General features: G+C 35.8%; 2 protein-coding genes across 7 annotated transcripts in view; both read left to right on the plus strand.

The window, feature by feature from the left end:
• Positions 1 to 15013, plus strand: part of LOC131064127 (dynein axonemal assembly factor 10) — a 159930-nt gene extending 144917 nt beyond the window's left edge. For all 5 annotated transcript variants that reach the window (XM_057998161.2, XM_059221717.1, XM_057998160.2 and 2 more), the window contains 3 exons: positions 7969 to 8121; positions 14515 to 14582; positions 14688 to 15013. In XM_057998161.2, the coding sequence (XP_057854144.2) occupies positions 7969 to 8121; positions 14515 to 14582; positions 14688 to 14775 (309 nt within the window). In that variant the 3' untranslated portion in view covers positions 14776 to 15013. The remainder of the gene's footprint in view (positions 1 to 7968; positions 8122 to 14514; positions 14583 to 14687) is intronic.
• On the plus strand, positions 11287 to 13593 carry LOC131064126 (uncharacterized). Of its 2 annotated transcripts, none has more exons than XM_057998157.2 (3): positions 11287 to 11509; positions 11615 to 12015; positions 12116 to 13593. In XM_057998157.2, the coding sequence occupies exons 2-3, from the start codon at positions 11626 to 11628 to the stop codon at positions 12425 to 12427; spliced, it is 702 nt and encodes a 233-aa protein (XP_057854140.2). In that variant the 5' UTR covers positions 11287 to 11509; positions 11615 to 11625; the 3' UTR covers positions 12428 to 13593. The 2 variants fall into 2 exon arrangements, 1 of the variants encoding a protein (XP_057854140.2); XR_009372719.1 differs by lacking the exon at positions 11287 to 11509 and having other exon boundaries at positions 11516 to 12015; positions 12116 to 12524; positions 12636 to 13593.
• Positions 15014 to 18129: the final 3116 nt, after the last annotated feature.

Below are 18129 nucleotides of genomic sequence, written 5' to 3' on the forward strand. Positions count from 1 at the left end.
TAGGAAAATCTCCCTCTTGGAGGTGAAAAACCCAGCTATAAATCTCAGATCTTATTATGCAATAATTAGTCAGTATCTTTACAATGAGCTTCAACACTTGAAGCAATCAGCAAGTTATGCACAATAGTATAATGTCTTCAACCTAGGGCAAATACACAAAGATGAACTTATCTGCAATAGATATGATATTCGCTGTCACAAGAAGGGCTGCAGACTTTGAGATGAAGTTTGCTCTATCTTCAATGATATATCGCGGCCTTAGGATGATGTTCGCTGCCTGTAAGAACAGTTCACAGTCACAAAAGTATGATTCGCTGCCTTCAAGATCAGTTCGCTAACTTAGGATGATTTGCTGTCTTCCAAAAGATAGTTCGCTGATCACTGCTGCTGATTATAGAATATATTCATTGTGTGTATATTGTTCGTTGAATTGTGTGTTGATACAATGATTCACACTTTGTATATATATGAGACTTAGCCTCCCAATTCATCATAGGTCGACTTACAACAAGGAGCAATATAATGCTTTAGATTAGGCGCCCAAGATAGGGTCAGCCTTACACGCTACAAGTTACCTCAATACAAGTTACATTCAATAGAGGACTTGACCTATCCACAAGTTACATTATAGGTCACGCCCAATTTTCATATTTGCAAGTTACATACACTGCCCAAATAGGGCCAGACCTAAACAAGAATTTATGTAACAAAATGTGATAGCAAACATGGCTAAGGCCGAGAGTGCCATACACATGCTAAGTGTGCTAGGTCAGCCCTAGAAGGGATCCGACCTAGCTACAAATATCAACATCCTTAATGGTTACAAGTTACATAATGCGTTTGGGTCCAGCCCAATACAAGTAATACTTATATTTGATCCGAACTAGCTATTATCTCAACAATTGTGTTGTCTTTGCTTAAACAAAAAGGTTGGGATATTTATGGTAGTGGATAAGTAGTTTGTAACTTTGTATTTATGCAGTGTTATATTTTCTTTTCACGTATATTCGAGTTTGATTATCCTCTAGTGGGTTCCAATATTTATCCTAATGCCATTTCTGTTTACTCTTTGGTTCAAGATAGTTTGGTATCCTTCAATAGGAGATATTGGAGCAGATTTTTTTATCTGACAATGGTAAAATTTCTAGTCAATTTCCTCATACATGCTTAATTGTTTCTGTAGTTGGCCCCACTAAACAATTTAAGTATTATGATGATTTGTAACTGTAGTAGCCAACCTGATTGTATCAGCTGGGCTAATAATTTGGGGGTGGATATATTTATTTTTTGATTAATGGTTGGGAGAATGTATAAATTGAGCAATTCATATTTTTGTGCTTTTATTTACTTTCCACCATGTGATTCTCTCTCCACATTGATGGATCTTTATTTGTTGTTCCTGTTGAGAGTTAATGTTTGCATTTTCTCTAAGGAATGGATCACCTGTTTATATTTTTATGCAGATAAACAAGAGATGTTCCCTATATCACTTCTTTCCCAGTTTTGTGTTTATAATTATTACAGCCCCAGCATAATGTATTGGGATACCATTTTTGTGGCATAGTTGGTTCCGTTTCCTTATATGCTGAAGATGTTTTCTGATTACATTGTCTTTAAACCTAGGATTTGTCATACATTGAATCTTTATGTGTTCAATTACACATATCTAACACATGTTTGGTATTGTTTTCTACCCAATAGAAGCCATGAAAATATCACATGCCTCAGTTTTTTTGTTATAGGTTGATGTGGAGGACAAAATAGAAATCTCCAAGCATTAGTATCCTTAGGTTGTAGGCTTGACCCTGTTGCACAAACAATTTTTTGACAATTTTGTCTGGAATTTCAAATTAAAGATACCTAGCATATTTTTATGAGATCTAGAAACAACTGGTCTTCTGCAAGTAAGTGGAAATGCTTATGGTACATGTTCCTAAGATTACACAAATGCAACTATTTTGAGAAACAAAAATCAAGCACAAGAGGTAGACAAAATAAATAAATAAATAAATAGAGAGAGGAATAAAGAAATAAATCATGTTACTTCCACAAAAGAAAGAAAAGACTAAATAAATAAATTGTGTTATTACTTTCCACAAATGACCCAAGTATGTCATAAGTTGGAGCTTTACGTGTTCGATTACAAATTTCCAACACATGTTCAATATTGTTTTCCACCTAATGGAAGCCATGAAAATATCATATACCTCAGTTTTTTCCTTATAGGTTGATGTGGAGGACAAAATAGAGAATGTCCAAGTATTATTATCCTTAGGTCATAGACTTGACTTTGTTGCACAACCAAGTTGCTGACAATTTTGTTTGGAATTTCAATTAAAAGATACCTAGCATATTTTTATGAGATCTAGGAACAACTTGTCTTCCGCAAGTAAGTGGAAATGCTTATGGTATGTAGAACACAGGTTTACTACTGAGAGCGGGGTGGGGGGTGCGGCGGGGGTGAATCAGTAGTAAATAAAACTTCTCTTATCAAATTAATTCTTTTGAAAAACTTATTCAAAGCTTATAAACCTAATTCTGAAATGAAAACACCAAACTGAAATCTGAAAGAAACACCATACATAGAAACCAATGCACAAAAGATTACGTGGAAACCCAAAATGGGAAAACCACAGTGAGAAATGCTGCTAGGATCTATTGTCCTAATCGAGCCTCACAGTTAAAACTTCAGTTACAATGTTTAAGGGCACCAACCCTAAGGAGTCACCAAACTCCTTTTCTAAGAGCACCAACTCTAAACCTCAAATTGAATGTCTGAGCATCAACTCAGTCTTTCTACAGCATCAACTTTAAGAACAACACTGTTACATTAATGTTGCTGATTCAACTACAATTTCATCACATTCACAACAGTAAACACACAACATCAGATTGCTACAATCTGGTTGTTTGCACTCTTCAGACGAAACGTATAAAGATCCACTTCTCAACAATAAAAACTTGCAAAGTTTCTTCTGTATACTATCAACATCAATTTGCAAAACTGAACAGATCTGAAACTGTTTGCAGACTATGAGAATACCAAAGTAGGAATATTTAAATATATGTTTTAGAAGAGTATGCTGCTAAAACAACAATGTGTGAAACCGTAACCAAAATTTATACTTGATCTGAAGCCTTCCTCTGATCTGTTGGTGCTTTCTCAGTCACAATATCCGGACCCTCTTGTCATGGCATTTACTTATCATTGAAACACTTTCACAACTCTCTGTCTCTGTCAAACAATGATTCATCACCAATCTAAAAAGATTAAGAACATATTGTTTTAATTTTGAACTCCATAGACAAGTCCACACACAACAATATTCATCACCCACAACAATGCGATCACACACCCCATTAATAAGTCTCTCTATCGAATATGCAGTTGATGAGCAGTCATAACCGATATGGTTGGAAGTTACAATCAATTAAAACCTCTTTTATTTTGCTGAAGGATATAATACTTAATCATTGATAGTGAGAAAACTCTCACATAACTACAATTAGTTATTTGTTTTCAATGAAAACTCAAACCAATTCATTTCAACCGCCATTTGTATTATAAGAAACACAAAACAAAATGGTGAAGGTATTCTAAATAATAAAATATAATCATTGATTCTGAAGCAAGAGGTAATCAAAAATTTATTTTTCGAATGCAATTTATCAGAAATGTTTGATCAAGAACAACTGTGCAGCACAATAATATAGTTCTGAGAACTATGTTCTACAAAGCAAACCATATGACAATACTAATTTCTGAAATACCATTCTTTCTGATGTTTTTTGCTAATTTAGAAACATTTTAATTTTACCCAATCAAATGCAGATCGTATAATGCTACAAAGAGTTCGATCATTGAATTTGTACAAAATCAACAATATGGAACAAATCAGGTATTGCTGCCATTAATTCATCAAATCATATATCCAAGTTTGCTATTGTTTATCAGTAATCAGAATATTATTGCCATCTGATTCTTATCTGACATCAGTGATAATCCAATTTGACATCAATGATAAGTATGCCAACAATCTCCCCCTTTGGCATTGACGTCAAAACTCCACCCTGCAACAAAACTTATTCATACTGATCAATCCAAAACATGATAATCTAAAAGGTATAAGCACTGAAATCTGAAAGGTATTAGGACTATGAAATCTTTGAATGACAACAACTCAGACAATAAACCACCAAGAACACTGCAATTCTGAAAGATTATCAACAAAGCATTATCTTCAACACCAAAGCTGCAAAGAATTTGCACTTTGAAAAACACTGAAAATGTCTGCAATTTCTCCCCCTTTGACATCAATGACAAAGGGCAGGGACAACAAATTTGAACTATAAAACGCTCCCCCTAAGCAGATGCTGATATGGAAACAGAACTAGAGAGAAGGAGAGGCCAAAACTCCAAGCTTCCGTCTATGCCAAAGCCAACTCTTATCAACTTGCCTTAACAAACAACAACTTTTCCCTTTTATCTCTCTCAGATCGTAGACATTGCTCTCCGTAAGATTCCCTTCAGCGACCAACCTGCCCGAATTAACTTCTCTAATTTCACACCCTTGAGCATTAAAGCTCACCAAATATCCATTGTCACATAATTGACTGACACTCAACAAATTATACTCCAGTTTCTCTACATACCAAACATTATGTACTTTTAAAGTATAATTAATGCTTAGAGTACCTTTACCTTGAATTTGTATTGACGATTTATCACCAAACTTTATTACACCACTCTTTCAATTAGTAAAAGTAATAAACTTACTCTTATCACTTGTCATGTGATTCGAGCAACCACTGTCTATGATCCAAAGGTTTTGTTTATTCGCATTAGGATCAATTTGAGCAATCATGGACTTTTTAGACTTATTGCCTTATTTCTTCTTCTGCACTTTCTTAGTCTCTTTCCCGAAGAACCTGTTCTTAGCCCTTTTCTTTTCTACAAAACCTAAATAACAATTCCTTTGCAATATGACCAACATCCTGACAATTAAAATAGATCACATTGTAATCCTTTAAGGAATCAAAAGGATTTCTATTCTAACAAAACTGATTTTCTTGCTCGGTACAACTCTAGAATCTATTGCTTTATGACCAAAGTAATTACATAGATTACTATAGCCATAAAAGGAATAAAACCTATTTGTTGTCACTCTTCTTGTCGGAGGATGCCATTGTGGATACCTTTTTTCGTTTCTTAACAAATCCAACATTAGTCTCTTTTTCATTGAAATGATTATTAGAATTCTGACCATTTTCATGACCCAAATCTAATGTGTTTTTATCAAACCTTTGGCTAGCTAACATCTCATCCAACATGTTAGAACTTTTAACAAATTTTGATCTTATTTCAGATTCATTTTAGTATTGTTCAAGATCATGTTGTAAGGATATTAGTTTATCTTCTAAAACCAAACATTCCTTAGATTTAGACAATAATTTGGAATGAATGACCTCTTCCCTTTTCTTGGCCTCTTCAATTTCACTTTTTAACTTGATGATCATCTCATTTCCTTCTTCAAGTTTGTTCTCTAGGACTTCACTATCCTTCAATGCTGAAATTTGTTTGTTGTGAGTTCTCCTTTTTCATTCTCTTGATTTCTTCTAAAGCACATAGTAGTTCTCCTTCAAGATCTATTTCACCTTCTTCAACATCATCTTAATAACTTTGATCTGGCGAACCAATCGCCATGAACAATACTTCACCGTCAAATTCATCATCAACCTTTGAGCTTGAACTTTCTTCTTCAATACACAAACTTTTTTTTTCTTTGAGAAATCTCGCTGTTTGTAATAAGATTGGCCTATATTCTTCTTTTTGAAGCCTTCCTCATTGTCTTGATCATCTTTGGCATAGGGACACTTAGCAGCAAAGTGACAAGTCTTCCCACAGTTCAAGCATTTGAAAGGTAGCTTCCCTTTATATTTTTCGAAACCCCTTTTGAATTTCTTTACAAGTTTTGCAAGATCTTCATCCATATCATTGTCTGACTCTAAGCTTTCTTCCTTTGCCTTTTTTGTTGCTTTAAAAATAGTTTCTCTCTTAGTGTCTTCATCAAACGTTCTCATTTCATAAGCAGTTAGTATTCCATGCAAATCATCAATAGTAATGTGTTTAAGATCTCTAGCTTCTATAGTAGAAATTTTAGCATTATACCTGGAGGGGAAAGATCTTAGAATATTTTGCACCACTGCTTTGTTTTCCACTACTTCTCCAAGGCCCTTGATTGTGTTCACTATCCCGTCCACTCTTAAAATATAGTTTGCAATCTATTATTCATCTTTCATCTTTAAACTTTCAAACCGATCCCAGTATGTTTGTAGTTTGGCCTATTTCACCTTGTCATCTCCTTCGTAAATGCTCTTCAGTTTGTCCCAAATTTCCTTGGCTAAGTTACAATGCACAACTTTGACAAACTTAGTGTTAGATAAACCACATAGTATAACTTTTTTAGCTTTGGCATTGTTTTCATAATCCTTTTTCTTCACAAGATCAGTTAAAGGGAGTTTGGGCATAGTATAACCATTTTCTACTCCCATCCAAACATCCAACCCTAAGGAAGAAATATAACTTTCCATTCTAATGCCCTAGAACCCATAGTTTGTGCCATAAAACGAAGGTGCCTTATTAGATAAAGACCCTTTCAAGTTAGCCATGTGTTCTATTGACAGGATCTGCTTAGACAGATTGGGTCTTGTTCAAGCACTAGCTCTGATACCAATTGTAGAACACAGGTTTACTACTGAGAGGGGGGTGGGGTGAATCAGTAGTAAATAAAACTTAAACTCTTATCCAATTAATTCTTTTGAAAAACTTATTCAAAGGTTATAAACTTAATTTTGAAATGAAAATACCAAATTGAAATTTGAAAGATACACCATACAAAGAAACCAATGCATAAAAGATTACGTGGAAACCCAAGATGGGAAAACCACGGTGAGAAATGCTGCCAAGATCTACTATCCTAATCCAGCCTCACAGTTTAAACTTCAATTACAATGTTTAAGGGCACCAACCCTAAAAGATAGTGAAGTTTAAAAAATAGAAGAAAGAGAACATTTAAAAGATAAAAGAGAATGCAGCGCTAGCAAAAAGGGTTGGAAAATAAGTTTGAAAAAAGGGCAGGATAACAGCTAGACTTTCAGCATTTGACTTTTAAAATTCGAAAAAGAAAATGAAAAAAGGAATACATGACTTTGTCAAATATACTCTCACCATTCAATCTTCGAAAGCACTTTCCAATCCCCCATTTTTACAATCACTCCTCTTAGCTCAATTTTCACCTTTGGAAGACCAAATGAGCCAAAAAAAACCGAAATGAATGCATGTCTTAATGCTCAATTTTTATATTTTTCATACAGGTGAGTTCAGGCATGGCTCTTGTTTTTATTTGGAACTTGCCGAATTATTTGTAAAAGCTCGTTTATGACTAGGCAATTACCTAACAAGACTTGGCATGCAAATCTTGTCAGTTTGGCATTTTGATTTGTGAGTCTATGGAAGTCAGGCTGAGATTTTCTACCATGAGTTTGCCTATCATTTCACTCCCAAAAGACTAATACTACCTGTAGGTGTGGCCATGACATCACCCTAGAAGTAGTACATGATATAAAGTATGTTTTGCAGGTAAAGTGGGTTTTTACAATAATTTCGTAGCATATTACATAAAAAGATATTTGAATGGAGTCCAAAGAGTTTTCTTACATAAATTCAAGGATTGTAATATTTTCTGTTCTTATTTGTTGTTTTTAATGTCATAATACAAGTTTATGGCAGTATCTATCGTGGTTTGTCTATTGACTTGTCTTGAACTATGAGAAAAGGTCTGCAATGTGATTTCATTAGCATGTTTTAACTACCATTTTCATCTTTTATTGATGTTTCCATTATAAGTGCCAAAGATAAGAGTTAAAGGGTTTGTGTGACTAATGAAATGTATAATCTTGCTGATGCAGATGGCCATTGGAACAACAATATGGGGAGTGAAGCATCTCCCACAAAATCGGGAGGTTTTTATGGTTCTTGGAGGGGATGGATCCTTATCCCTTTATAAACATTCCAACCCTAGCAAGCGTTCCCTCAAAAGTATGGAAGGAAGACCATATGGGGTACTCTCTCTCTCTCTCTATGGGTGGGGGTAGGAATGGTGTTGGGAAGCGTAAGTTTTCAGTCAAAAAAACATTAGAATTTTTTTATAATTTCTTGTCATATTTATATTTGTAATTGTATTCTTAATTGATGGTAGATTGAACATTGTTTATGCATGCTATAAACATTTAGAAAGAATATGGTGGCGTTTAGAAAGAATATGTTAGAATATTGTTGCGTGGACACAGATACGGATACAAATACATATACGGTATCAGATACAGATATGGCCATTTTTTATGACCCCTAATATGGATGCAGCTGGATACGACATTCATAAAAAACACATACACATATAATTGACACAATTTTCTAAGTTATTAGAGGAGATTTTTCATTACTTAAAAAGCATTATAGACACATAATTGCTATATGAATAGTTATAAGTTGATTTAACAATTTACAATATGCAAAAATAGTAGAGTTGTATTGGAAGATAATTAAAAAAAATGGGTTGCTGAAATAAAAAAACATTTCATTTGTCTTTCTCATTTGGTGTAGGTTTCATTTATACCAATTTTTTTAGAAAATTGCATGAATATAAATTTTTTTAAAATTAAATTTAAGAAGATTTATGTCAAATTTTGAAAAAATCAAATAACATAGTATTTGGCTCGGTTGGAAATCAAGGTTTTTTGGGCATGCGTGGGTACAGTATTTGACATGTATCCGGGCTGCATCGGATACATATCCATTTCGGATACGGGGATACTTGTGCCCAAGGAGGGACACAAGAGTTTCTGACTACTCTGTCACAGACCTATGAAAATATAGATTATGCATCTTACAAATGCTTGAAGGGACAAGAGGAGTGTCGGTGAACCTGCTGTGCAAATTTAGGAATTCAAAGGAGATCCTGTTGACATTTTTTGAGGGGCTTCTTTTTGTCTAATACTTGTTTGTTTGAATGATTGTTTCGTTGTCTTCTACTCAGTGTTTTGATCTTGGCGTTCCAATAGTTGCCATATTTTGGCATCTCAAGACATTTGTTATCTTTTTCTCTTTCCTTCCTTGCCTCAGTCTTTACTTGCATCTTGTTTCCTTTGGGGATCCAGCCCTTGTCTTGTTATTTATATTTGTACTTCTTTGTATCTTTAGGATTTATCTGCTTTGAGTTTTCCTCTCGTTATTATTCTGTTGATTTACTGAATTAGTTTTAGTCTTAGTCACTTTTTAGCTCGTAGGGTTTTATTGTTTATTCTTTTAATGGGGATGTATATTCATGTCCCATTGATTGACTTTTTACTTGGAGGCTGAAAACAAATGCTGTACATGTCACACAAATAATCAGCTTCTTTCAAAGAAATTCCCGAGGTTTGAGGGAATCTCTTTGGTCAAAGCATAGAAACGGGGCTCGCCCAGACTCGGCGAGTCCAAGTACGAGTCAGGCCCGGTGAGTCCCTGGGACTCGGACTTGGACTCGTCTGAGTTTGGCGAGTAAACTCGCCAGACTCGCTGAGTTGGCGAGTTTGGCCCAAACTCGCCAAACTTGGCAAGTCTCGAGCCCCAGACTCGGCCGGTGTCAAGCCAAAAGGAAAACACAAAAAAAAATTATTTTGCAATGTTTTTTTAAGTCCGTTTTTTTATTTTAATTATCTTCTATCCCTAAAAGTGACTTTCATTTCATTCACTTGCAAAAAAAGGAGTAAAGTGAGTTGGGAACAAAAACAAGGGTGCATAGAAGAAAAACCAGCAAGGAGGATGCTCAAGTTTTCTTCAATTTGTCACATTGGAGCTGCATTGTGTTTTGATTTGGTGCATCAAGAGTTGGATAGGAAGACTTTGCAACTCGTTTCAAGCTTGTTGTAAGAGGTACAGTTGTTTTTTTGAAGATTAGTTTGTTTCTTGTATGAAAAAATTCCATTTTCTATTCATTTATTTTGAAAGTTTTACATTTTCTTTCAAAATATTTTGAATGTTTGTATGTAGCATGTAATATGTAGTTGTAGTGTTGTACTATGTAGGGTTTGTAAATTTCTTTTTTTTTAAAGTAGGGTTTGACAAACCCTACTTTAGTTTTTTTGAATGTATGTAATATGTATTAATTTTATTTGTATTTGTAATGTTTTATTGCAGCAAACTTCACTTTATTATTTGCCTCAACTTCAAGTTTCACAAAACTATCCTAAAATGTCTACTTCAGTTTCTAGACCCCCCATTAGAAAGGACCCTGCTTGGAAATATCATGAGGATTTGCCAGGGCAAGGAAAGGGGCAAACAAAATGTATGTTTTGCAAAACAATATTCCATGGAGGTATATATAGGCTGAAATACCATATTGCTGGTGTGCGTGGACATGATGCCGAACCATGCCTAAAAGCAGTCCCTGAGGCCGTACGTGAATGTTATGTAATGGTTGAGGAGATTGAAAGGAAAAATAAACAAAAGGAGGATCGAGCGGCCATTGGGAGAGAGACAGTTTTAGGAAGAGGGACACAGTTAGGTTGTGTTGGAGGTCCTTCTTCCTTACCTCCATATTGTCTCACTCAGTTTGCTATTGCTGGTGCTTCCGTTTCTGCTTCTGCTTCTATAAGTGGCAATGCCACTGCCACTTCTCATGCTCCTACTACTAGTAGTTGTAGTGGGAGTGTTACCATTGGACCTAGGATTCGTAAATCTAGGTTGGATTCCTTCTTTGTGCCTCGCACTACTCCTGGGTCCTAACCATCGCTTGAGGGCATGGGTTGGAACAAGGAGGTCCATGATGCTGCTAAAATGGCAGTTGGCAGGTTTTGGAGCTACAGCTGTATTCCATTCTTTGTAGCCAAGTGAATGTTTTACTAACTTTGATTGTTTTAATTTTTATACTTATCTCATTGAATTTTTATACTTAACTTATCTCATTGAGTTTCTTTGCGACAGGTCTCCTTATTGGCAACAAATGGTTGATGCCATTACCATATGCGGGGCGGGGTTCAAAGCCCCTAGTGAGAGTGATTTGAGGGGACACATTTTGTCTCAAATGGTGGATGGTGTGAAGAAGGCTTTAGATGAACAACGCCAGATATAAAGCACTAAAGGTTGCACCATCATGACTGATGGTTGGACGGATAGGAGAAATAGAACTCTCCTTAATTTTCTTGTTTCTTCCGCAGGTGATTGATTAATTTTAGTTTCATATAGTCTTTAATTTTTTATTTTTTATCTAATGGTTTATTGAATGATCATTGACCTAGCTTTATTTTTTTATTTCAGGGGGCACCGTTTTCATCAAGTCCATTGATGCCTCCGCCCATTGCAAGAATGCCACCTACCTATGTGAGCAGATAGAGGAGGTGATTGAAGATGTGGGTGAGGAGAACGTGGTACAGGTGGTGACCGACAATGCAACAAATTATGTTGCTGCGGGTAAACTTTTGATTACAAACTAATTTTGTTTGCAAATTAATTACTATCTTGTAGTTTGTACTCCATTAATTACAATTTACAATGCAACAAATTATGTTGCTGCAGGTAGACTATTGATGGAGAGGCACCCATCTATAGTTTGGACTCCATGTGCTGCTCATTGCATTGACCTCATGCTGGAGGATATTGGAAAAATCCCATGGGTCAAGAGATGTGTAGAAAGGGCAAGAAATGTCTGCAAATTTGTATATAATCATTCATGGGTGTTGGCTCTTATGAGACAATACACAGAGCAAAAGGAGTTAGCTCGTCCAAGAATCACAAGATTTGCCACAAACTTCCTCACATTGCAGTCCATGCTTAGGTTTAAGTCTGCCTTGAGACGTATGATTGTTGGTGAGGAGTGGTCTTCCTCATCCTATGCTACCACCCCTGCAGGGAAAGATATGGCAGATTGCATTTTTGATGAGCAAGGCTTTTGGGTCCCTTGTGATGAGATAGTGAAGGTAATTTTTTTATAAATTCTACAATTTAAATTTTAACTTATTATATGTATTCTCTTATTTGCTCATTTTTCTAAATTGCGCAATATTTTCAATTTTGCAGTTTGTTAAGCCCTTGGTGGTTTTGTTGCGAGTTGCAGATGGAGATAAGCCCGCAATGGGCTATATATATGAGGGCATGGATAGGGCGAAGGAGGCCATTAGATTCGTTTATGGAGGAGATGAGAGCAAGTATGGTCCCATTTGGGAGATCATTGATAGGAGATGGCATCATCAGCTTCATAGGCCCATCCATGCGGTAGCCTATTATCTGAATCCGGCATTTCGTTTTATCCCTTCTTTCAAGGCTGATGTGGAGGTCCTTAATGGGCTATATGCAATCATGGAGAAGATGGGACATGCTGGTACTTCTTAGATAGACCTTTTTCGAGAGCTACAGTTGTTCTTAGATGCACAAGGGGAGACCTTCTCTCGTCTCGTCGCCAAAGACGGTAGGACAACTATGATGCCAGGTAAAAATAAATTGTAAGGCTTAATTTTAGTTTTATTCAATACTATATTGTAACTTGTTAAATGAGTTCATGAGAGACTGATTTTATTTATTTTTCTCATTTCAAACTCAGATCATTGGTGGAACTTTTTTGGCCCAGAGACACCAAATATTCAGAAGTTGGCCATTCACATCTTGAGCCAACCATGCAGCGCATCAGGTTGTGAGCGCAATTAGAGTATGTTTGAGCACATACACTCCAAGAGGCGCAATAGATTATCTGTGGAGAAGATGAATGATCTCGTCTTTGTTCACTACAACCTCCGCCCGAGAATGAGAAAGAATGCATTAGTTGACATGTCTCCTATCATTCTAGATGAGGTTGATCTTGAAGCAGAGTGGGCCAATGAGAATCAGACAGCTCCTGGGACTCCTACAACTGTATTTAGTGATGATGACATTGATTGGATCGACCAGGTAGATATAGAGGCTGAGGCTGTAGCCATGGTAGAGGAGGAGCAGAGAGCACGAGCAGAGATAGGAAATACTGAGACTCAAAGTGACACAGCTGTTCCTGATGTTGGTGAGCATGGCATGGTGTCACGGGGACCGACTATGGCTGCTGAATCATCCAGGACCTACTTTAAACGCCTTCGCAGGGGGCTAGGGCAAGAGGGTGCACGGCCCTTTGAGCCATAGGCTTGTACACTTGTAGTTGTATTTAGTATTTACTATTTACCTTGGTATTTGTATGAAACATTTGATGATGATCATATGATGACATGGATTTTTTATTCCATGAGTTTTGTAATATTGTATACATTTGACAATATTTATATATCTATGTTTGTTATTTTTTTCAGCTACAATTTGCGTTTATGCTTATGTGATTGATGTATACTTGTGTATGTAATCAAATGAGCCGATTTTGATGATGTTTTTGTGTCTTTAAGGTGTATTCAATAAAGGGTGTCTGAAACAAGTTTTAAATCTTTAAAAATATCTAAATTTCTTGAGTTTTTCACTTTCTCGAGTCTAGTCGAGTCTGGAGCCGAGTCTGGAGCCGAGTTCGAGTCCGAGCTGAGTCCGAGTCCCGTTTCTTTGGGTCAAAGTCACCCTGGACTTGCACTTGCCCTTATCCATGAATGGATCTCTGGTGGGTTCTTTGCAAACCAAGCAACTTCAATAAGGATCCATGACCACTTGATCCATTAACCTACCTTTGACACTCGTGGACATTAAATATTGTTTTCTTGCAATAGATATACTCACCTTGTCTTCAGTCATCCAATAGACTTTCTAGGATCCTTATTCACATATTTTCTTATCCTGAAACATTTGGTGTGTTTTCCGAGTTCGAGAAATATGATTTCTGTGGTTTAGGACTATTAATAGATAAACTACAGAAAACTTGAGTAAATCAGCATTCCTGTTGAAATGTGGCGACTGATCAGCAAAGTACTGTACACTCAGCACGTAATAAAACCCTAAAAAGGCCGACTTTGTTTGTTGCCCTAAAAATGCATGTTATAAGCGGCTGGGATGCTTAAGGCATTGTAAGGTTGATGTACTATTTTTGCTGGATAATAAGAAAGATTGGACGGCTGTGTATGGTGGACGTAACCCATTCTGGGTGAACCACGTTAAATCTCTGTGTTATCTGTGTCTTGTTTTATTTCTTTATCTTTTGTATTTAAATCTGCATATAATTGTTAGTTCATATTTGCTTCGGATCTGCTTGAAACCCTAACAATTCCCTGGTAATATTTTATATTAGTAGTTTTTAATTAATCTTATATAGTTTTAGATTACACAAGGAGAAATTAGTTTTATTAAGTTATTGATCTTTTTCTCTTAGTTGCTACTCGTCTTCTACATTCTGTCAAACAAGGCCTCTTAAAACTATTTCCACATTTCTTGTGGCTAGGCCTGAGTATGAGACGATCACTCATCATCATTTGTTGGCACTTGTATATTGATATAGTATTTTATTCCTGTGGGTTTTGGTGCAGATAACGGATAAAGTAAATCTTCTATCTTCTCAGCCATTGTCTACTCAGCCAGTTGCATGCTTTGATTGGTAAAATCTAGCTACAAAAATTTCAAACACCTTTTCTAGTGTACTAGGTATTTCTTACAAAATGAATACTGATTTTGTACTAATTATGCAATCATTAATTTACAGGAGTCCAGACAAAGAAGGGCTGGCAGTATTCGGTTCTTTTGATCAATGTATTAGAGTTGCTATTGTGACAAAACTAAACAAGATATAAGTTACACAATTGTATAATTGCATTCACTATTGTCACATGATAGGATATCCTTGGTGTTATCAACTTCAAATATAAGCTTCAAATCATTTCCTGTATATTTTGTGGTAATGTTGGCAGATAGCTTTTCAGGTTTTGTTATTAAGTTTCTAATTTTGCATTTAGTTGTATTAAGAGAAATCTTTCTCATCTTTATACTCGATCTTTATTATAATTACGGCAACATGAGTATTTGTCTTTATACGGTTTCTGTTTGTGCTTGGATATCATCCGTTTCATATGTTGATTTTGGCAATATAGGTGTATTTGGCAATAGCTTAATGATTTTATAGATTTGTTAACCAATGAACTACATTTCGAAACAACAATGATGAATTGATTAGCGTTAATTTTTATATAATTAATGAAACGAGTACTGATACCTGCACACAACAATAAAAGCTTCTGATGTTTGAAATTATTTAGTGAATTATTTGCAAACAAATAAAAACGGTCTGAAGGTTGTCAGTGTTGAACTTGCTTTTTCTTTTGCCTAAAGGCTTATAATTGATTCAACCAAAGGTAACATAACCCAGCTTCCTTTTACAGGGCAGTTCCTTTCTGAAATGAGTTTCGGAAGATGGAATGTTGTTGGAACTTGCTTCCCCTGTTCTAATGCATCTAAGAGACATTTTCAGACTCATGTGACCTCTGTATCAAATTTTTATAGATCTGGAATAGTCCACTGGTTATTTAAAATAAATAAATTCAAACACACTAATTTCACCTACCCAAAACTGTTAAGGTGGCATTGTCTTGAACATTTTTCATTTTCCCACTTTATATGACATAGCTGAAAGGTGCAGCTGGACCTCTGTGGCTTAAAGGCAATAACTTTCCATTAGTAGTTGGAAATATTGACATTGATGTCATTATACAAGGAGACTGTGAGAAGTATTATTAGCAGATTTGAAGGAGATATGAGAGCTGCATTATAGCAGACTCGTGAAAAGAGTTTTGTGGCAGGTTTATGATCAGTTGATAGCAGATTTGAAAAGGGAATTATAACAGTTTGAAGAAGAGTGGTATAACTGTTGTGAAGACAATTTGAATGAGGTGTTGGTGCCTCTACTGGGCTAGAATACACGAATTTGCCTGAGTGCCTCTAGAGGGCAAGTGCTCACGAATTGAATGAGGGGTTGGTGCCTCTAGTGGGCTAGAACACATGAATTGAATGAGGGGTTGGTGCCTCTAGAGGGCAAGTGCTCATAAATTGAACGAGGAGTTGGTGCCTTTAGTAGGTTGGAGCCCACGAAATTTGTAAGAGATTATTTTGTAAGCAAAGAATTTTCTGTGGTTTTCTCTCGTAAGGGTTTTCACGTAAATATCATGTGCATGATTATTGATGTTGAGTAAATAATGTTATTATGATTGATCAAGTTTTAAATATGGCATTATGTTGTAGAAAGTAAAGATTATCGTTATACTGATTCACCTCCCATCCTCTCAGTATAACTGTGTGCTCATCATTAATATTTTGTGTTTTACTAGCAATATTTAGCAATTTCTAAAACGTCAACTGCATCATTAATTATGATGAATCGAAGTATGTTATGGTCAAAATGGCAGCAATTTACAATCAATAAACTGTTCATGTCACATTAGTATTACTGTGATGCCATATTGATGACTTATTTCTTAAGTAGCACTAATCCCCAATTAAATTGATTAGTAGATAGAAAATAGGTTGAATATTTGGGAAGAAAGCCCCTTTGACCTTGTATTTAGATATCTAATTTATTATTATTAGATATTTGCCCCTTTGACCTTGTATTTATGTGTCTAATTTATTATTATCAGTTTTTCGCTTAGTTCCATGGAAGGTGAGGGGAGAAGGAGAGGGGTTTCAAGGATGGGGAGACCAAGGGCCTAAGTTTGGGGGCAACGAGAGGATGACGACGTAGTTGCAGCATTGAACATTAACAATGGTGGATATGGTTTGGGAAAAAAATCAGGGATAAAAATAAGAATTGCGAATGAAATTGTCATACTAAGTAAAGTTTAAACGAGAATTATGGGACTTGCTAGAAATCGCCAAGACAGAGTTTTGAGCTGAGTAAACCTAGGCGAGTCCCAAGGGCTAGGACTTGGGCTTGTTCGAGTCTTGGGTAAGTTTTGGCAAGTCCCGGGTCTCGCGGACTTGGCCCGAACCTAAGGAATCTTGATGCCTAAATTTAGCCAGACCCAATTTTTTTTTTTTAATTTAAAAAAATGACAAAATCGACATTTTTTGACTTTTTTTCTCTAAATTAATTTTTTTTTTGGGGGGGCAATAGCCCCCCGAACCCCCATTTTTGGCCCATGGAGAAATGCAAGTGCATTTTCTCACACCCCTTCTATCATTGGGTTTTTCTCACATCGAACACCTTGTGCAGCTTATCATTGCTACCCCTCAAACCCATTAGCACCTCCACTCCTAACCCTCACTAGTTAGTGGGACCTACCTTAGATGCCTTTGTAGGAGGGATGCAAACTCTTTTGAGCCATAGACTTCTAGTTATTGTTTTGATATTTGTTTGGAACATTTGCTGTCATGGATTTCATATTCCATGAGTATTGTATACATTTGACAATATTTATATATCTAAGTGTGCTATTTCTTTCAACTATAATTTGCATTTATAATTATGTGATTGATGCATACTTGTGTGTGTGGTCAAATAAGCTTCTACTTGATGCTATTGTGTCTTTGAGGTTTATTTAATAAAGGGTATATGAAACAAGTTTTAAATCATTAAAAATCTCTAAATTTCTTGGGTTTTTCACTTGTCGAGTCTTTGTTAAGTCTGCGACGAGTTTTTTTGTCAAGTCTCAAGTCCCAAGTTGAGTCACCCTTGTCAAGTCTGAGTCTCATTTGTATGGTTTAACTTTAAACTAATAAATATTAAAAACATGTAAATGATTTCATTAACCACTAACAATGGTGGGTGGAGGTTTGAAGTCTCTTGAATGTCTTGAGGATGCTCCAAAGTCCCCAAACCATGAGACGTAGCGAGGATATTTTCGAGACTTGTGTGGCAGTGGTGGGACAACAGGGTGATATTGCCATCTTGAAATGTGGGGATTTTGGGATGGGGGACCTGTCCCCATGGAACAATGGTTTTTAGCAATTTGTCGAAGTCTGTAATATTTGATACATAGTTGCTTGGATACCATGTCATATTTCTTAATCAATTTAAGTGAGACTAAAATTGCTTAAAACAATAAAGAAACATGAACAATCAATATTTTCTCTATGTTTTTACATAACTTAGATCTTTACTATTTTTATTCATTGCTTTGTGCTTTTCTATATGAGATCATATTTGATAGTTTTAT

This window comes from Cryptomeria japonica, chromosome 5, assembly GCF_030272615.1.
Source record: "Cryptomeria japonica chromosome 5, Sugi_1.0, whole genome shotgun sequence".
In the NCBI taxonomy this organism is placed as follows: domain Eukaryota; kingdom Viridiplantae; phylum Streptophyta; class Pinopsida; order Cupressales; family Cupressaceae; genus Cryptomeria; species Cryptomeria japonica.